Source organism: Podarcis filfolensis (assembly GCF_964270895.1).
Source record: "Podarcis filfolensis genome assembly, chromosome: 15".
Lineage (NCBI taxonomy): Eukaryota > Metazoa > Chordata > Lepidosauria > Squamata > Lacertidae > Podarcis > Podarcis filfolensis.
In genome coordinates this window covers 1,947,803-1,968,803 of record NC_139618.1, presented here as the reverse complement: position 1 = coordinate 1,968,803, position 21,001 = coordinate 1,947,803, and the positions used below count along the sequence as shown (strand labels likewise).

General features: G+C 48.0%; 1 protein-coding gene across 1 annotated transcript in view; it reads right to left on the bottom strand.

Moving 5' to 3' along the window:
* Positions 1–21,001, bottom strand: part of TAOK1 (TAO kinase 1) — a 65,108-nt gene that overhangs the window by 12,821 nt on the left and 31,286 nt on the right. Inside the window, exons 4-19 of the mRNA XM_083587557.1 lie at positions 19,955–20,056; positions 16,916–16,961; positions 16,129–16,225; positions 14,604–14,717; positions 13,158–13,249; positions 11,518–11,611; positions 11,068–11,149; positions 9,750–9,917; positions 8,525–8,728; positions 8,251–8,388; positions 7,058–7,294; positions 6,176–6,304; positions 4,719–4,922; positions 3,150–3,389; positions 1,257–1,469; positions 114–296 (exon numbers count right to left, since the gene is read on the bottom strand). Coding sequence (XP_083443683.1) covers positions 114–296; positions 1,257–1,469; positions 3,150–3,389; positions 4,719–4,922; positions 6,176–6,304; positions 7,058–7,294; positions 8,251–8,388; positions 8,525–8,728; positions 9,750–9,917; positions 11,068–11,149; positions 11,518–11,611; positions 13,158–13,249; positions 14,604–14,717; positions 16,129–16,225; positions 16,916–16,961; positions 19,955–20,056 — 2,343 coding nt within the window. The remainder of the gene's footprint in view (positions 1–113; positions 297–1,256; positions 1,470–3,149; positions 3,390–4,718; positions 4,923–6,175; positions 6,305–7,057; positions 7,295–8,250; positions 8,389–8,524; positions 8,729–9,749; positions 9,918–11,067; positions 11,150–11,517; positions 11,612–13,157; positions 13,250–14,603; positions 14,718–16,128; positions 16,226–16,915; positions 16,962–19,954; positions 20,057–21,001) is intronic.

Below are 21,001 nucleotides of genomic sequence, written 5' to 3'. Positions count from 1 at the left end.
AAGAATTCAGTGTGGAAAAATACTTGTGTGTGTGTGTGTGTGTGTGTGTGTGTGTGCGTTTGTACCCTTATCCTAATTTAACGTGCCAACGTCCAGGCTGCCTGCCCTCATACCTTCTGCTCAAGGAGGGCCCTGCGCAGGGACACCCGCTGCTCCAGCTCGTGCAGCTCCCGGTCGTGCTGAGCCTCTGCCTGCATCTTGATCTTGCTCTGATAGGCGTTGAGCAGCTCCAGTTCCTGCTGCAGCTGCATCTTCAAGACCTGGCACTCTGCTTCCTGTGCCTCGTCCAATCGCAGCTGCAAGACAAAAGCAAACAAACTGAGCTGTGGAAGAGGGCTCCCAGAGAGAGAGGAAAGCTGGTTGTGCGGCTTGCTAAGAAGGGAAGAGGGAGGTGGAAAGGGCTCCTCACTCTGGTGTTCAAAAGCCTGCAATGACTGCCCATGTGTTCCCAGGCCAGTTTCAAGATTCCTGCATTAATGTACAAGGCCCTGAACAACTTAGGTCCAGGATACATTAGTATAAGGATAGAATTCCTTCTATCGCTGCTTGGTCACAGAGATCTTCAGAGGAGTCTGTTAGCAGTTCTTCATGACTCAGATGCAAGGCTTCTATCCGCCAGAAGGCTTGCATTCATTATTATGGGCTGGATTCTACGGAACTCCCTTCCAGCTGAGATTAGACAGTCGTCCCCTTCCCTCCCCAGTGAAACTTCAGGTACCTGACAAAGACTTTTCTGTTTCAGCAGATACTGAAAGGAAGTACTCCATATTTAGGATGAATGTTAATTGACCTTGATGACCTTCTGCTTCTTAATTTTTATGCAAACCACTTAAATGAATGAATGCTTCTATTTCATAAAATCTATACACTGCTTCATTGTGGAAAGAAAGAGAAAAACCCTCAAAATGGCTTACAAAAAGAATGGCTTAATTCTGCAATTAAGCGGTCTATAAATAGCTTAAATAAATAAAATATTTCCCAGGGAACCCACAGAGGCAGCCCCGGGCTGTGGCCAAGGCTCAGCAATGCTCCTGGATACCTCAGTTGCATACATGAGGTGCTGATCATGCCAAGGTTGCAGGTTCGATCCTCATAAGGGACAGCTGCATATTCCTGCATTGCAGGGGGTTGGACTAGATGATCCTCTGGGTCCCTTTCTACTCTACTATTTCATGATTCTATGTCAGTTATGGGACTGAACAGGGCCCCCCCCTCTGTCGCTGCCAGGAAGGAGAGGGCTCCATGGGGGAACTCACAGCCTGCGTGGAGAGCATCTCGTTGATGCTGTGGTCGTACTGCTCTGCGAGGATGGCCAGCTTTCGGGTCTGCTCCTCCTTGAGCCTCTTCAAGACAGCCTTGTGCTCACTCTTGGGGGTGGTCTCCAGCAGGTGGTTCCGCAGGGCCTTGTACTGCCGGGTCTGGATCTTGCACGTATCCTGGAACTGCTTCTTGATCTGGAGCTCTTTAGACTGGAGGGGAGGAGAACAACGGTTCTGTGTCAACCTTCTTAGAGGACAGGCCTGCCATGTCAAGGGGTTTCTAACGGGCTTTGAGCTGCAGAGTCATCTCCAGCCTGGAAGCCCCAACAGCACCACCAACGGCACATTCCCCTCCACGAAAGGCCTGCTGGTGGCTTTTCCACACCCTGGGGCAAGAACGCTGAGCATGCTCTGAGAAGTGCCCCACTTGAAACAGACTCTGAGGAAAAACCCAAACTCAGACACTGCTTTACTGGGAAAGCTATGCCAGACTTCCCTGGAGAAGCAGGGACCTGCTGCCTTATGCACTCACACAGTATATTGAGTCAGTTAAGGGTAGTTTAGACCTTACTGCAGCCTTACCATAGATGAGAGGGGGAGATATGGAATAGAACATAAAAGTGACGCACACAGAAACATGATGAGCTGTTTAATTCTGAGTCAGACCACTGGGTCCATCTGGCTCAGTACTGTCGACACTGACTGGCAGAAGCCCTGCAGGGTCCCAGGCAGGGGGTGCTTTCTCCCAACCACATCTGCAGACACGGTCAGTGACTGAACCTGGGACCTTCTGCATACAAAGTGGGCGCTCTGCCAGTGAGCTATGGCCCACTTAAAACATTCAACCGTGGTCACACAGAACACCATGAAAGTGAGGCCCAGCCTGCCAGCCCTCAGCTGCCACACAGTAGTTTCTGGCCTGAAGAGCCTGTCACCCTGTTGGTAGCAGCACATATATTTTTCAGGGCTTGGGGGACAGAGAGGAAGCTGGGTCAGATTTCCAGAGGCCAAAGGGCAAGGCAGGCAACAGAGCCCTGCAGAGAGCTGCCTGCCCTCCTCACTGCCCAACACCATCTAGATAAGACGGGATTATGTAAATAGGAGGAAATTTGAAATGCGCTCAACTTGCATAATTTATACAGGTCACCGAGCTGGGCTTTCCTTGGCACAGGATCTGGGTCACCAAGGTGCAGATAGCCTCCTCTGGTCAGTTGCCCAAGCCAGAGGGAGAGATGCATGGCCCATGTGCCTCACCCAGTTTCCTGTTCCCGAGACAGCAAAATCAGCAAGACAGCTGGAGCCTTGGGCCTCCTTTGGGCGGGCAATGAAACTCTTCCTTCCCTTGGCACTCCTGGCTGAACGATCGGCTTGAGGCTTCCTCACTCATCTATCTTCTGGGGTAGGCAAAGCACCAGGGGCAAGTTTTGGGTTCTGCCTCAGCCGGGAAGGAGGAGCTGGGGGAAGGGCTGCAGCCCAGTGGTACAGCATCAGCTTCACTCCTTGACAGCATCTTCAGGCTGGGCTAGGGAAGATTCCTTGCCTGAAACCTTGGAAAGCCACTGTAGACAATGTACTGAGATAGATGGGCCAATGAGCTGGGCTCGCTGTAAGGCAGCTTGCTGTGCAAAGGAGATGAGCCTCAGAAGGCAGCCTGGGATCACACAGCCCCAGAGGTTTCTAAACCCAAGAAGCAGGGGGAGATGACACCAGAAGGCAGCAAGTAAGGGGCTGCTGGAACAGCCCTTCAGCCTGCAGACTAAATGCTTGAGGAAACAAACATGTCTTCCCAGGGGCTCAATAGGGGCTGAATGCCACAAGTCCTGGGCAGTGCCTCCCCGCAACACACAATGGGAAGAGGGCTGCCCACCTCCACCCCCTGAACCAACTCACCTTGAGGCTCTTGGGCTGCTGCCGCACCTCCATGACATGCTTGCGCCGCAGCTCCCTCTCCCGCCGCTTGTTATACTCCAGCTGGTTGGTGAGCTCTGTCTGGTGCTGGAGCCGGATGAGCTCGCAGCGCATCTTCTGGATGGTGTTGAGGTGCCGGAACTCTAGCTCCTGCATGGACTCGTGCTGGCGCAGCAGCATGGCATGCTCGAGGTCCTTCTGCGTCTGGCGCTTGTTCAGCTCCTGAGACAACAAGGAGAAGGGGAGTCATTGGGGGGAAGCAAGGAGAGGGGACATCAGGACCACGCAAGCATTTTCCTGGCTGGGTCAGAGAGCCCGAGGCAAAGGGTGCTGCCAGGGGAGGGCAGGAAGGGGATAGCTGTCCCCTCGCAGCCAGAGATAGATGGCCTCTGCGCATGGGTATTCCATTATACTACTGCAGCTAAGAGCTGCCAACAGACCCAACTCCCATGAATGCCCAATCACCCTTTCGGGGAAAAGGGTATCTGAGCTACAAACCACACCCCTATCTATTGTTCTTCATCTTGTTTTTAAAGTACCTTATCCCATTTTATCTCACTTCACACTGCATCAATGGCTGTTGGCTATTAAGAGCTTTATAAATCTGAACAATTATGACTTGTGATCTGAGAGGGTACTTCTGAAATGTGGCTTGCTTCTGCCCATCCTAAAACGTGGCTATTTTACTCAACCACCAATCTCGCTGCTCAATCTGTAATGGCCATTGCTTGCATTTTTAATTTACCTATCCTTTCGCAGTATTCCTCCAACCCTGATCTGCAGTTGGGCTGGTTGTTTTGATTATTGCTGCACAGTGCCCTGAACTCTTTGGACAGAGGTCAAGTCAAACCTTCAGGATCACCTTACCCCACATATGCTCCCTCGACCCCTTCAATCAGCAGATCCAGCACTGTTACGGGTGCAACACCCTATCTGCATATGTAAGGACTTGATATTTTAGTGTGGCAGCACCCACACTTTGGAGCTCCCTGACTGTTGTTATCAGGCAGGTGCCTTCATCGTATTCTTTTTGGCGACTTCTAAAAACATTCTTATTTAGACAAGCCTATCCAGATATCTAGAACGCTGCTGCATGGTTTAACCTGTTTTTAGTTTAATAACTTTTCAAAAAAATAAATTGTTCTTGCTGGTTATGATAATGCTATTGCTTTATCTGTTTAGTAAACCACTCTGTTTTGCTTTGTTTTTTTACAATAGAGCATTGTATAAAGATGGACTCAGGAAATTTAAAGTCCTTCTTCACACAGTGCATAGCTAACTCAGTCCTGAAGGAAGCAGCGATGGCCACCCACTTGGGTGCTTTAAAAGAGGATTAGACAAATTCATGGAGGAGGAGAGGGCTATTGATGGCTACTAGCCAAGGTGGTTACGCAGAGGCAGCAATGCTTCTGAACACCAGCTGCTTGAAACCACAGGACGGGAGAGCACTCTTGTGCTTGGGTCTTCTTTGCTGGTTTCCCTTTGGGTACCTATTTGGCCGCTGTGAGAAAAGGATGCTGGACTAGATGGGTCATGGGCCCTCCTACGCACCTCCCGGACAAGGTCCTGCTCCAGGTTGTGGCGCCCCAGCAGCATCCGCCGTTTGAAGCGGCGGCACTCCAGCTCCAAGTACTGCCGCTGCCGCCGGAGCAGGTTGGCCTCCTCCTCCGCCTGGAAGTGCTGGATGTTCTCCTTCTGCTTGGACAGCCACTCCTGCTTCTCCTTCTTGGGAGTGCTCTGGTTCTCATTCAGCTCCTGGAAGAAAGAAGAGCGGGTGGTCTCCCGTCACAGGGGGCGGGGCTCAATGCAACGTCATGGGAGGGGAGCTGCCTGCTGCCCCACCTGCTGCCCTTGGAAGCCCTAGAAGAATAATCTGCTGCAGGAGGACTGTGAGCAACGCAATGGGAGGGGCTGTTTCTAGGACCAAGGTGAAACTGTAAAGCTCCCTTGTTTTTGCTATTGGTTGGTGGATGTTGCTTAAGGAATCTTGTTATATTTGTAGTACTGAAGGTTTGTTTTTTTGTTGTTTGGTATTATATTTGCTATAACCAAACTGCAGGAGGCAGTGGAAGACAGGAGTGCCTGGCATGCTCTGGTCCATGGGGTCACGAAGAGTCGGACACGACTAAACGACTAAACAACAACATATTTGCTATTGTGTTGCTTTGCTATATTATGATGACATTGTTTTTGTTTTGAAATGCATTCCTGTTTTGTCATAAACTGCTCTGTGGAAAAGCGGCATACAAATGAAATGAATAAATAAAATGAGTTAGCTTGGCTTGTAGGAAGATGGGAGGAGATGAGAAGGAGAGAGAAGGCTCCTCTCTATCTGCATCCTTTGGTATTGCAAGGAGTGCAGAGATAAGGGCACACACAGTTCAACGGAACAGAGCAGCAGCAAGAAGGGGACATTCTGCCAACGGAGGGCTCTCTGCCATCATGGACACTCAGGATAAAAACATTTATGGGAACAGAGGCATCATTGCTGGAGGACAGGCCTTCCGTTCCACAGGCACAGCCCGTAATAGGCAAATTTCTGCATGAGTGGCTGAGCTAGACCAGGTACAATATTATAGGAATGCCAGCAGTGACATTGTCGCAGAAAAGAGAAGGGTTTTTAAAAAAATGGGTTTTAGGACAATGCAAGAGTCAAACCTCTATAAAACAGGACAAGCACCCTTTTCCATCCTGGCTTTTGACAGTTGAGGTGCATGTTTTTTATTTTTAAGGATGCAAGTTGTTTTTAATGTTGTTTTTAATGCTGTAACCTGCCCTGGGACCTTAAGGTGAAGGGCAGGTAATAAATAAATCAACAGCTGCCACCACTATTTCAAAAGGCCCTGCTAAGCAAAAGTGCTAGTGATCACAAGCATCTTGAATAATTGTCTTTAATTGTACAAAAAGGCAAACTTTTTCTAACTGCCAATCAGACCAGTGACTAGATGAATGCTCTTTTGCTGCCATCAGTCCCCCCCCCCAACTGCCTTCTAAGAGGTGAGCTTTACCTCTTTGAGCTGCTCCTTGCGCAGTTTATACTCTCTTTTCTGGGATTCCAGGAAGCTGTTCAGCTCTTTCTTCTGCTGGGCTTGAATATGCTGCTGAAACTTCTTCTCCTCATTGGCCATGATTTTCGCCTACCCAGGAGAAAAGGCCCAGGAGAGAGTGGTAAGCGGCTCAGGGGGCAACCAGGGGCAACAGTGTCTGCATCATCAGATATGCTTGAAATGCAGAAACAGTAACACAGCCTGCCTATCCACACACAGACACTCTGGACACAAGCAGAGAGAATGCATTAAGCCAACCTCTGCCCTCCAGCTGTTTTGGAAAAATCCCACCAGCCCTTTGGCTCCTGGGCCAAGTTCAAGGTGCTGCTATTAGTATAGAAAGCTCTTAACAACTTGGGACCAGCTCACCTACGAGATTGCCTTACCCCATATAATGGTACAAGCGCCACATAATACCCGTTCTGCATTTATAAGAACTCGAATCTTTAGTGTAGCCTCACCCACACTTTAGAACTCCTTGTCTATTGATATCAGGCAGGCACCTTCACTGTCCTCTTTTCAGCACCTACGAAAAACATCCCTACCCAGATGTTTAGAAAGTTGATGTGAGTTTTACTCTGATTTTAGTCTACTGTTATTTTAACTTTTTGAAAGTCTTAAAGCAGTAAAATGATCAACAATACATATTTTCTGGGGTAAACCTCCTTGAAGGTTTTTCATTTAACAATCAAGAGGTGTATAAACTTTATGACATAAAACAAAGAAAGAAAAACATTTGGAGGGCACCAGGATGAGCAGATGCCACATTAGGCTTTATCTTATGGCAGGTCTGTGTTGCCCAACCCTTACCGGAGAAGCTGTGCGGAAGCAGCTGCCCCCTACCTCCTTCTCCATTGCCGCCTGGTGCTTCTTGATGAGCTTCTCCATCTCGGCCGCAAAGTTGTTGCGCTGGGTCTCCAGGTCCTTGTCCAGCCGTAGGCGGTGCTCATCCATCTCGGCCTTCAGCTTGTTCTCCAGAGCCATCAGCTGCTTCTGGTGCTGCCGCCGCATCCGCTTGTAGCCGGACATCTGCTCCCGGAGCTCCGAGTCTTGCTCGTGCTCCTGCATCTGCCTCGTCACCTGCAGGGAGGGCGGGGAAACAGACCACAGCGACTCTGAGGAGGAGGAGGAGACGTTCCCCAAGGCACGTGAGCGCAGGCCTATGGGCTGCGCAGCTCAGTATTGAAACACATCCTTGGCATGCAAAGAAGTCTCAGGTTTGATGCCTGGCAGCGTCTCCCAGGTATGAAATCCTGGAGAGATGTTGCCACTCTGTGTAGATGGTACTGAGATGGATAGACTAACAGTCTGATTCAGTATTAGGCATATCCCTATGTTCCTATTAAATCAGCCCTTAACTCATAACCATGAGGACTAGAATCTTGTTGTATTTTTAGGGGAAGACACATAGCTCAGGAGTGGAGCCCCTATTTAGTCTGCAGGAGGCACCAAGCTCCATCCCTGGCATCTCCAGGTAGGGTTGGGAAATACCTTTTATTTGAAAGCCTGGAGAGCTGCTGCCAGTCAGTGTGAACAGTAGTGAGCTAGGTGGACCAATGGTTTGACTCTGTATAAGGCAGCTTTCCACTTCCCTCTTTCCTTCCTATGTCAGCTGAAGGAATTGTTATGGGGAATATTGGGGGAACCCCTCAGCTAGCAAGCATCTAGAAAAGCAACGTGTTAGAGAAGCAGATCTCCTCCTCCTCTTGCAACCCCCCCCCAAACATTTTATATTAAAAAACCAAGCAAAACAGCATTTTTCTCAAGTTTAAAAATTATCATTGTGTTCATGTTACAGGACTTTCTTGCAGGATAAGGAGTCTGATACAGCTGCCCATTAAACGTAATGGAAAGGTTTCTACTAAACCAACCCCCCCGAAATTTGCTTTGCCCCTTGTTTTTGCTAAGCTGGCCACTGAAGTATGGCTGTTATGAGTTGAATCTAATGTTACTCAGAGCAGGCATTACAAATAATAATTAAAAACCCTGAAAAGCCCTAAGGGCCTAACACGCTCCACAAAGAGAGTTGAACCTACCAGCGACGCTGTGCGTATAGTAGCAAAGTGCTCTCGGTTGCGGTAGTGGGATCTGTGGCGAGACACTTGGGGTGGAGACACTTGGGGTTCCGATGCTCTCGATCGGGGGTCCGGATCCTCCCTGTAGTTTTCTTCCTCCTTGGGAGGAGGAGGAGGAGAACATACATCAGTGGGGCTGACTGATTTAAAAAGAAACCTCTTGACCCTTTTGGCTCCAGGTGGGCCATGGGAAGAGACACAGATCATGCCCTCTCCGGGCTGCCGTAAGAATTACCGGCTTCAAGTGGATGACAGAGCTGTTGGACATCACCGTGTGGTCACCCTCCATCATGTCCAGCTCGCTCCTGTCGTCCGAGGCATCTGGAAGACTATTAACACTACTGCTTTGGCTACTGGCACTAATGGACATGCTGGGGATGGACTGGTTGCTCCCGACACTGTTCACTGTTCCCGTCCGGCCCATGCCATGGTCTTGCTCCTGAAGGGAAGAGGGGAGAACATCACAGAGGGGTGTTAGCAGGGCAACCCACTGCAGCTGTAACATGAGAATCGTTGCCAGCGAGGCGGCAGCACTTAGATCTCTTCCCTGCCGAATGTTCAGCTTTACAGGTAGCCAAGGAAAGACCTTGAGCCTTTGGGGAGGGGGAAATGTCATTTGGGTCTGCCGGACATTAGCCAGTTTCACAAACTAGGCAGGTGTTTGTGGACAAGAGCATCAGGGTTAAGACATGGGTTCAAATTTCCTTGCTTGGCTGTCCTCATACAGAATGCTCAGTTCTTGATCTCGATCTTATAGGAAAAGAAATCTAAAGGATAATTCAGACCTTGTTAAATACCAAAGAAAGAAATCATGTGGACAAGTTGTATAATACTGAGAATTGTACCAAGAGCAGAACTTACAGTTGCAAACACACACACACACACTGCCCTTTGCCACAGGTGAGAATCCAACAGGCTTGGATTCAGCAATGCTCTCTTTCCAAAACTTACCAGAAAGGAATGTTCTGCTACAATTTTAAAACACGACTCTTGCAAACGAGCCGCATCTAATTGCGGCCATTTCAGGCAATCTTCACCCAACCTGGTGCCCTCCAAGTGTCTGGGATTACAAGTCCCTTGGGCTGCAGCACTGTGCTGCCTGGGGCTGATGGAAGCTGATGAAAACACCCAGAGAGCTCCAAGCTGGGTGAAGGCTGTGCTAGCCAAACTGCAGCAGGAGGAAAGCCTTCTTGCATGATGGAAGGGAAGGCCATGGCTTGTCAGCAGTTAAAATTCATAACCCTGTTTTCAGGGGGGAGGGCAAGCCACTCGCCGAAACTGGAGAGGGCAGTTTATGGTGGACATATCCCAAGATGCAGGTTAAGCTCAAATGGAGATATGAATGAGCTGCTGGGAAAGAGGACCGTGGCAGCGATGCCAGAAGCAAGCACCACGCAGCGATGAGTAAAAGGCTGGTGAAGAATTCCTCCCCACCCCCCATGCCCAGCCTCTGCTTCTACCTCCTCCTCCTCCTGGGTTTCCACCGCGGGACCGTTGTGCGCCTCCTGGAAGAGGAGTTTCTTCATCTTGCGATACTGAAGATTGTCCAGTTCTCTGACTGCATCCTTTGTTCTCTGGATCAGGTCTATTAACACTGTCTCAGGGCGCTCCCGGAGGACAAACACGTGCTGCAGCAGAAGACACAAGCGGGCAGGGGAGTGTCAGTGCCCTATGACCTCAGGCTCTGCCCACAAACCACAGCATGCCATGGCTACAGGCAAAGCGTTCTCCTGGACTGGGAAAAGATGTAGGTGCCGAATGCAGAGATTGTCTGGCAAGGCTTCCGTCAGTCTGAAGCCCAGGGAATCCCTTGGCCTAGCAAAGGCCTGTGGGAAACTGCATGCAGAACTGCTCAACTGGAGGGTCCCAGGCAGAGAGACCCAACACTTGAGCTCCAGTATGTTTACTCCCTGTTTAGATAAAAGCTCACCACCATCAGAAACTCTAGCCATGATTCTATGACTTAGGATGTCTGGAAGCGCAATATTGCACTGGGTCAGTCCATAAAGAAAAAAGAACCTCAGGGAGCAGCTGACGGCAGAGACCACAATCCAGATAAGCCGCTGCCAGTTGGAGCAGCTTCAGGATAAGGCAGCTCCATGGGCTTTGCTTAAAAATAAATGTAAATAGAGAAAGCATCTTTGCAGTGAAGAAGAACTTCCATCAATAGAGAACAACAACACCCCCCGCCCCGGTTTACTGGTACTTGCTGCTGTCTGTCAGCAGAGCAAATGAAATTAGATCTACAGGGAAGATGGGAAGGAGAAACAGAATGGCCTTTTCAAAGCAGCAGGCAACTTGTACACAATCTGTGTCAGGGGAAGGAAAAACATGGGAGAAGTAAGATGGGAAGCCTGCTTGCACGCATGTGTGGTGGTGGGAGGACTACATATAAAAGAAACACACACGTGATGTAAATAGATGAAGAGGGAAAAGGTAGATCGTTTGTTAACTAACACGTAATAGGTTTTCACGCAACTCAAAGGTGTAAGGAGGCCGTGCACTGGTATCAACATATGAAGATGGGAAGCCCCAAGAATGAGAGGCCTGACAAGTTTGCTAAGAGGAGGGATGGAGGGATGTTGAAAGGTTAACTCACAAGGCTCAGAGTGCTGACCATCAGGTTACAAAATAGCCAGGTTCTGCTAGGCTTTGGGAGAAAATGGTACGTGAAAAACATGGAAAGACAAGACTGAAAGGGTAACCGACATGTGTGATTCTAATATTGGGGGGAAGGGGGGTTGCTGACAGATGAAGAATAAAGGAAGTCAAGCTAACCTTCAGGAGCTCCTCCGATGTAGGCCTGTCTTGGGGGATTTTCTGGAGGCAAGAATCTACAAAGTTTCGAAAATAATCAGACCTATAAAGGGTAAGGGAAAACAGAAGTTTTAAACTATTGTTTAGTCAAGGGTGCAGCAGCCTTTTTCACCCATGTCAACACATCACTTACGCAGGATCATCAGAGGAAACACAGCAACCAAGAAACCAGAAGCCACTGTGGAAATTGGACACACAGGAGAGGCAACCGCCCACCATTACAATTTGACATGGCAAATGCTGCTCTCATGCAAGCATTGCTGTGATGGATCTAACAAATTTCATATTTGCTCAAATAAATAAATCACCAAAGTGCTCACTTATAAACCCATTTAGGTACGTTGATCCCGAAACCCAGACAACTGACCCCAAAACGTGTTGCAACCTCTCCTCCTTCGGCCATTCACTCACCATTCATTGGACTGGAGTGTAGGGGATTCATTCTGCGCTATGTGATATAAGGCACTCATTGCGTTCATATTAAACAAGGGAGGCTTCCTTTCCGCTGCACAGAAAGAAAAAAGTGTTTGCTTAATGGAGGGGGAAGCAACTGGTGGCGCCCCAGCCGGCCTGTGCCTGATCCTCGACAGAACCAGATGAATCATAGAATCATAGAATCATAGAGTTGGAAGAGACCACAAGGGCCATCGAGTCCAACCCCCTGCCAAGCAGGAAACGCCATCAGAGCACTCCTGACATATGGTTGTCAAGCCTCTGCTTAAAGACCTCCAAAGAAGGAGACTCCACCACACTCCTTGGCAGCAAATTCCACTGTCGAACAGCTCTTACTGTCAGGAAGTTCTTCCTAATGTTTAGGTGGAATCTTCTTTCTTGTAGTTTGGATCCATTGCTCCGTGTCCGCTTCTCTGGAGATGGAACGAGGTCACTTGCACCTGCCAAACCCTCCCGCCCCTCACTGCAGCAGAGGGGGAAATACCATGACTGTTGCACTTTCAATGGCCAAATGAGCCACCCAAATGCCAAAGGGGTCAGTTCGGGGTCGGGGGGGGGGGGCTTCTCCAAACTGATGCATGTTTTGCACAGCCCTACGACTGACATATCTGCTTTCTACCAAATCCCTTTTTTAAAGCCACCTAAGAAATCGCTGTCTCTTATGTCAGAAAGTTCCACAGTTTAACTAGAAGCTGTGTGGAACTCTAACCCCAAATTCTAATACAGTGGACCCTCTAGTTACGTACCGCTCTGGATACGTAACTTTCGGGTTACGAATGCGACAAACCCGGCAGTGTATACTTCCGTCTTTTGCTGCGCACGCATGAGCAGAAGTACTCAAATCATACTGTGCGCATGCGCAGAAGCAGTGCCCCTGCCTCTGGACTTTTCGGGTTGCAGACAGACCCCCCGGAACAAATTTAATTCATATCCGGAGGGTCCACTGTAATATGAACGAGGAAAGTCTCTTTCTGTTCTCCTCCACCATCACAATTCATGAACCTCTCCCCTGGATCCAAATTATCTTTTCTTTTTAAAAGACCCAAGTGTTCTATTATTTTTCTCCAAAGGGGGAAAATGCTCCGGCCCTTGATCAACTTTGGTTGCTTCTTCTTCTATCTTTCTGAGTTCCAAAATAATCTTTTTAGATAGGGCAACACATAATTTAGCATCAGTGCTGCTGAAATACAAGAGGCCTCATCACTACTGGCGTTCTGCCAGCTCTTGAAGACATACCTGTTTAGACTGCAATCCTCTTGATTTCCTGACCTGAACCTCCTCATCTAATCATTTTAACTGCTGTTTTAAACTGCTTTAATTAGTATGCTGCTTTAGTGGGTTTGTTTTATTGGACAGTTTAATTATGGGTGCTTTTTAATGTTTTGATGAAATTGTTTTGTTGTGTATTTCATTTTTGTGGGGATATATTTTTGTAAACGGTTTTACACTTGTAAAACCACTTAGAAGCCATTTTGGCAAGCGAGCAGTATATTATTATTATTAGTAGTAGTAGTAGTAGTAGCAGCAGCAGCAGCAACAAGAAATGTACAGCTTTTGACTGGGAGAAGTCAGAGCTCGAACAGGCGGACACGGCCTACCTAATTCAATACACGTTATCCCAAGTGACCACACGTCGACTTTACCATCATATTGCCCTTCATCCATGGCTAAAATCACTTCCGGGGCCATCCTGAAGAGAGAAAAATTAAGGTGCTTAGCAGATCCACTCACCAAAATCCTTGACCATTTCTGTCTTGCCCTTTAGGATGAAGACTAACACTGACTACTAACCAACACTAACTAGCCAGAGGTGTAGAGAAAACAATATGGGATATGAGTATATCTGAAGGCCTGGGGTCCCAAGGATGCTACGTAGTTGCTTGAGGAAACACCAGCAGGGCTGAGGGCTCCTGAAATGGCAGAGCAGGGAGAGAGAGAATATATGCCTTGCATGTTGACGTTCTCTTATTGTCCTCTCCCTCCACATCATTTTCTTGAGTCACTTAATCTTCACCAGGAGAAGGGAAAGGAGAAATCAGGAGGGGCCAGAGAAAGATGCAATGGCAACTGGGTGTCCCTTGGGACTGGTAGGGTGGAAGGCAGGATGACTGATAGCAGGTGGAACCAGAGCCAATGGCAGGTGGAGCTGACTGGCTGTAAGAAGGCAGACAGGTGGGGCAGAGGCCCTCTTCCCATGTGCTCACACCTACCTCTACCTTAAGGGAAAGGGCTGTAGCTCAGTGGAAAAGCATCTGCACTGCATGCAGAAAGTCCCAAGTTCAATTCCCAGCATCTCCAGGTAAGAGGGAGATGCCTTGCCTGAAACTCTGGAGAGCTGCTGCCAATCAGTGGGGGACAATGCTGAGTTAGGTCTCACTAAGTATATATTAAGTATATATAAGGGACGCGGGTGGCGCTGTGGGTTAAACCACAGAGCCTAGGACTTGCTGATCAGAAGGTCGGCAGTTCGAATCCCCGCAACGGGGTGAGCTCCTGTTGCTCGGTCCCTGCTCCTGCCAACCTAGCAGTTCAAAAGCACGTCAAAGTGCAAGTAGATAAATAGGTACCGCTCCAGCGGGAAGGTAAATGGTGTTTCTGTGTGCTGCTCTGGTTCACCAGAAGTGGCTTAGTCATGCTGGCCATATGACCCGGAAGCTGTATGCCGCCTCCCTTGGCCACTAAAGCGAGATGAGCGCCGCAACCCCAGAGTCGGCCACAACTGGACCTAATGGTCAGGGGTCCCTTTACCTTTACCTTAAGAATATATTAGGTCTTACTCAGTATAAGGCTACTTTCTATGTTCCTATCCAGTCTTCATAAGCTATTTCAGGAAGTACTAAAGGGGGACGATGTGCTGGCAAGTGGGAAACAACTCATTGCCAGACCCCAATATTTACACCCTGGAATGACAGACCTGGCACCAAAGTGATCTCTTTTCCAGCCCACTTTAAGGGTCATCCAGAAATCTGCCAGCCGTGCATGTAAGACCATTAACTGCAAAACGTTAACTCCCACAGCAATACCAGTGCTGAAGCCTCCCTTACCAATATGGTGTCCCCACAAACGAATTGGCAGGAGATGCTATGGAAGCAGATCCGAAGTCAGCGAGTTTCACCTGGCCTGGTTCCGTCAGTAGGATGTTTCCTGCCTTGATATCTCTGGGGAACAAATAGAAGTCAATATGGCACACTTGTTTACTGGCCCCAACACAGGAACAGCCAAGCTGTTGCCCCACCACCCTTCACGGATCTTGTAGGACTACAACGCCCAACATCCCACACCTGCTGGGACTCCTGAGTTATAGTGCAAAGCATTTGGAGGGCACCATGTTGGCCACCCCTGCCATGAAGAGATTACATACAAACACAGCTGTAGCAAAGGAAGGAAGGAAGCACTAGCATCACCCCAAAACATCTAGGGAAGATGAACCAACACAGTGGCAGGGGGGCGTGAGTGCCTTAACTGCAATCCTGCCCCCAATAACAGGACCAATGAATCCATCCTGTGTCCACCCTGCTGTGGAGCCTCAAAGAAAACCATGGGGTGGCAGGCTTCCTGTTGGAGCATCTGGTTGGCCACTGTGAGGGTGTTGAACTAGACAGGTTGCCAATCGCCTGGCCCAGGACACGGGCTCTTCTCATGTCCTTCAAAGTCACTGCAAGTTCAGGCTGCCAGTAAAGCTTAGAGGGTCATACCTAAGTAAATTATACTCAAGCAGACCAACCTGAAATTACAAGCCCTGGGCGAGTCACACCTATTCATTTCAATGGTCCATTCTAACACTGGATACAACTTAGTGTGTGTTGTGTTTATTTTCTGATAAATCAACCCCTTGTTTACATTGATCAGCCCAGACACAGATCCAGCTCCAAGAGCCTTCTGGCAGTTCCCACACTGCAAGAAGTGAAGCTACAGGGAACCAGGCAGAGGGCCTTCTTGGTAGTGGCACCCACCCTGTGGAATGCCCTCCCATCAGGTGTCAAGGAGATGAGTAATTATATAACATTTAGGAAACATCTGAAGGCAGCCCTGAATAGGGAAGCTGTTAAAGGTTTAAGGTTTTACTATGTTTTTATATATGCTGGAAGCCACACTGGGGCTGGGGTAACCCAGTCAGATGGGTGGGGTACAAATAAATAAAGAAATTATTATTATTATTATTATTATTATTATTATTATTATTATTATTATTAGCAGCAGCAGCAGCAGCAGCAGCAAAACTGCAGTTCCTCATATTTGCCTGATGTACTGAAGAAAGTTGAGTTGGGTTTTTATCACCTTATTTGCTTAATTAAAAGGCAGCGGTAGTTGGGGTCTCTAAAGACTCTAGATCTGCACCGGGGAATTTTAACGCATAACACACAGTGACCTGTACACAAACGCACCCCTATCCCATGTATGTGTCTGTCCTATTAAGTCAAGTTATCACTGCAGGTTCTCTGTACACTTGACAAAAAAAGAGGGAAAGCCACCCCATTTAGAAAACCACGAGCTTTTTGCCCAGAGAAACCATAAACGCAGGTTAAATTCAAGCGGACACCACTGGCGATGTCGTGAGGAAGGACTTACCTATGGATCATGTTGTGAGAATGCAAGTATGCTAAACCTTGGAGAGCACCGTGGGTAATTGCAGCAATTTCCAGCTCTTGCAATGGCTTTTTATGGACTTGAGGAAAGAGAAACTCAGTTAGCAAAACAGGAAGGGACAGGCTGAATATGCATGCTGTTGACTTGACCAGGCCCGTAAGGTAGGTGACAACACAGAGAGGGCCAGGTGGATTTGGGAACCAGACAGTCTGCAGTGTGCCCTGAGATGAACTCAAGAGCCGGCACAAGTTACTTTACTGCCTGCGTTTCCCCAAATATCAGTTTGACAATCAGCATCCAATCTGTCAAACACATCACAAGCCTCCACAAACGAACAAATGAGCAAAAAGGTTGTAAAAGGTTAACCTCTCCCCAGCCACTATCAGGGGTTCTCACATAGCAGCACAATGAAAGCTCACCTTGCTTCATCAGGCTACTACAAGGAAGCATCCAGCATTTTAAGAAGGTAGACAATTAGGTTAGTGTGGTGGGCCTTGCCCCCTTACAAAATTGTTTTGTGGGTTTACATCCCTTTGCTGAGCAGCACCAGGCAGGGGCCAGCCAATCAGGGCCAAAGACTCTACATTATCAAATAGGGGGAAGTTGCCTGATTGGGGAAGGGACTGGTGAAAGGGAAACAGCAGAAAAAGACCATCAAGTTTTGAAAAATTGGCTCCACAAAATATACCTATGGGGCATTTCCTCCCTTTCCCTCCCTTTCACACAGCATGGGATCACCTGGCAATCAAAGGGACTGAGAGGAACATACCTTCTAATAAATCTGATGCTGATCCTAAACAGTATTCCATAACAAGCTGTATAGGGCAGAAGGGGGGGGGGAAGTGTTAGCAAGCGCTTCAGATGGCAAGGGTGGCACCCCCAACACCCTAAAACAGGGTCTCATGACAACCTGCTCCTCAGACAGAACCCCACCACCCCCACATTCCTCAGCAGGCAGTCCATAAGCTTTATTTGGACCAACCCTCTCCAGTCTTTCCCCACGGCTTCTTCTGTACTGGGTAGCCATACAGAGGTAGCCTGTCTCTGCCAGCAAGTTTCCCTCAAGGTGTCCCAAAGAAATGTGTCAGCAGGGCCCTGACTGTCGACCTCCAATGACTGGGAGGAGCCCTTGCCCACCTGTCCATTTGACTGAGGAACAACATTGCCAAAGTTTTAAAGTGTCTCACAAAAGGCACGTTTATCCTGATCTTCAGGAACATGACCCCTCTCTCTCCTCATGTTGATTGCTATTTATTTTGTGCTTCACAATTGGCTCCTATGAGGCACCCTGAACTCATTTCCAGGATTTATATGGACAGTTACATGCATAGAAAACCAACTGCATATATGATTTAAAAAAAAACCAAAACATCCAGATTTAAACATATGAACAATTTAAAAGAACAACAGCACATAGATAAAATCCACTCCATCCCCAAGACAGACACCAATGGGATAAATATTTCAGAAGCTTGTCAAAAGGGGAGGTGTCTTTTGCAGAGAAGGTGCCTGTGGGATCCGCATCAGAAGAGGGTTCGAAAGGGCAGGTGCCACCACAATGAAGGCCCCGTTTCAAGACTGCGCAGAATGGAGCTCCTGATAGGATGAGACCTGCGGGATGCCCACTCCTGCCGAGTGCAGTGAACTGTTGGGTGTGTAAGGGAGGTATCCTGGCCCCAAGCTGATATTTTTATTTATTAAATTTATATTTCACTCACAGGAGGAAACTACAGGAGGAGGATAGTGCTCTTATGCTTGGGGTCCTGCTTGCATCTGGTTGGCCCCTGTGAGAAGGATGCTGGATCTGATGGGCCATTGGCCTGTTCCAGCCAGGCTCTTCTTCGGGTCTTACCTTTTGTGCCAAAGGAGCCCAGGGCTCCACTAACCCTAGGAATCAGGCTTATGCCACACCAAAGGTCCTTCCCAGCCTTCTGGACAGTGCCTTTGTCAGTGGATATTCAGCGGACTGAAACTGGGGTTTTCAACATGCAAAGCTTCTGCTCTGCTGTCTGAGCTGTGCCTGCCCTCCCTTATCCAAGTGTTCTATAGTGGGACTTCCTCTCCTAGGGACATTACAGACACAGGGGTGCCAGCAACTGACTTTTGTTCTCAAAAGAAGAGGCTTATAATTTGGGTTTTGCGCAAGTTGCCCCCTTTCCGTCAAAGCTGAGAGAACACATTTCTGTATTTCTTTTAGGATTTAAAATTCCAGAGGAATCAATAAATCTCCTATCACGCAGGCAGGGCATTATAACTAGAAATTCAGGCCAAATGGGAGAGAGAAAACTTCAAAGGCTTTTGGCTTAAGAGGGCAAGAAACCAGCTGAAAGTTTGGTCTCTTACTTGTGTCACATGGGATTCAGCCAATCATCCAGAAGGCTCACTCACCGGCAGCCAGCTCCAGCAGATGTTTATGTAGAATCAAGACCCACTGATTTTTTGGTGGGGGGGTTACTTCCAAATAAGTAAGCAACTGGACTGCAACTTTGTGAGAGCCTTGTTGGAGGAAGACTGAAAAGCTGCTTCCACATTTGCTTAAATTTGAACAAGGGCTAAAGGGGCACTTTGGACTGGAGGTTTCTAGGCACACCCACCCTGGTATGTTAGGACCCCAGAGCCTTAAAGTGAAGCTAGATGATGGTTTTATGGGGCACTGTGTAGAGCACGGGTGGGGAAATATATACAGCCTCCCAGAGACTGCTGGAATCCCATCAGCCCTGACCACTGTCCATTCTGGCTTCTGGGAGTTGGGAGTCCCGAGACATCTGAAGGGCCACAAGCTTTGGGAAGCCGATAAAAAGACCACAAAGGCCTTCCATATTTCAATTCTCAATAAAGAGTGGCCAAGAACTGGCTGAAAGCTAATGAAATATTTCATGAGCGATCTATACAATAGAGCAAATGTCTTACGCCGCTTCAGTTAGAGCAAACTCTTCTCATGAATACCATAAATCTCATCAAAGCTTTGATGCTGCATTTTGTTTTCAAGAGAGATGCCTGGTATGATAGGAATCTTGCTGGAGCTTTGAGTCTCAAGCAAGAGTAGAAGCAGGGAATGAGTCTGATGATAAAACCATGCAAGGGGGTAAAATAAAAGGTAAACAGCTATCTCTAACATACAGGGTCAAAATTTTCACAAGCCAAGGGCACGGATGACAAGAGTATTGCCTCAATAATCCAGTCAATGCCTGCTGGACAAAGAAGTTTACAGAAGCGCAAAAGATCATATATATATGGCCTTAATGCCATATATACCCAGCAGGTCACTTCGTTCTGCAGGAGAGTTCCGCCTTAAGTCCCCAAAATATCAGAAGTTGGCTCTACAGTAACTCAGAGAAGGGCTTTTAGTGTGGCAGCCCCAAGTTCTGTAGAATGGCATGCCTGTAGAGAAATGACTAGCATCCACTTTCTGAACAATTGAAGATGTTTTTGTTTAAACGAGCTGTCCCAGCTGAATAAGTCAGTCCCTTTCTTGGATGCTCATTTTGTATTGTTTTTAAAATGTACCTGTGGTTGTCTTTTTGTACTGTTTTTAAGACTCACAGCTGTTTTTATGGTGTGTCTGTAAAACACCTTCAGATAAATGTAAATGGCAATTCATACATTCATTCAATAGAATTGTAAAAAACTTTCAGGAGGTAACAACTGGGAAAAGGCAACTGGGAAAAGGCAAGTGCTGGCGAAGTGTGTTGATTCAATACCTTCAGCCAGCAGACACACATTTCCTTTTTACACTGCTCAACACACACACACACACACACACACACACACACACAGCTCCACAAAGGGAAAGGAAAGATGCGCTTACCCATGCTGTATGCTCCCGCAAATAGCAGCCTTTGTATTCTATACTGTTTGGATGTTTAATTCTTTGTAGGAACTTGACTTCTTTAATGATATCCTGCCATTTCTACAAAAGGGAGAAAAGAAGGAGAAGGTCAAGCTTTACAGATGAGAGAAAATGTTCTTTGGGAATCGGAGACAGAGGGCAGGTATGATCTGACCAGGACAAATACATAAGCAGAGGACTAAGAAGATCAGAAGCAACAAGGCAGAGGAATGGCCACATTCCTCTTCAGCCACCAGCTGCCCTTCTCCATTCAAAAACAAGATTCACTTAAGGCTTTATGTTCCCCCTTTCAGCTGACCTTTATAAACTTAAGTTAAAACTTATTTATCCATATTTCAACCCATATTTCAACCTGCCTTTCCTACTGACCCCCACTACTGAACCACAGGGTAGGAACTTCTTTTTTTTAGCCCAAGGGCTGCATTCCCTTATGGGTAACTTTATGGGGGGGGGGACCGACCGTTTGCCAGTGGTGGGCAGGGCCAGAGGCAAACCAGGACGGAGCAACGGATGCAACCCTTTCCTTTGTAGAGCAGCCCACAATTCAGTTGGGCAAATGTCAGAGGTCGCTTCGCCCACACGTCTTTCTATCCTCCATCCAGGCATGCAAGAGGCATCAGCACAATTCAAAGACTCGCCCCAACCGGGCGAACGCCGCTGAGGGCGCAGAGCAATGCCAGTGAGGGGTGTATCCTAGGGAGACTCCCAATAGAGAGGCCTGGCATTTGCCACCCACCCCTCCCCCAGGCCTGAGGCCCCCAACCACTGTGTTCCATCTTTCTTTGCACAAGCAGCCCCTAATGCAGCTGCTGACGGAGGACAGAAACAATGATTTGCCATAAGCGTTACTCTGCTGCACCAAGAGCTCTTGCCTAAGCAGGAGTGTTGTGGCACAGGGGGAATTCAGAGGAATTCAGTCCTCTCATCAGCCACGTTGGCCCACGGGGGAAAATTGACACAGAGGGAGCTACTAAACCAAGTGCATCGATTTTGTTGAATTAATTA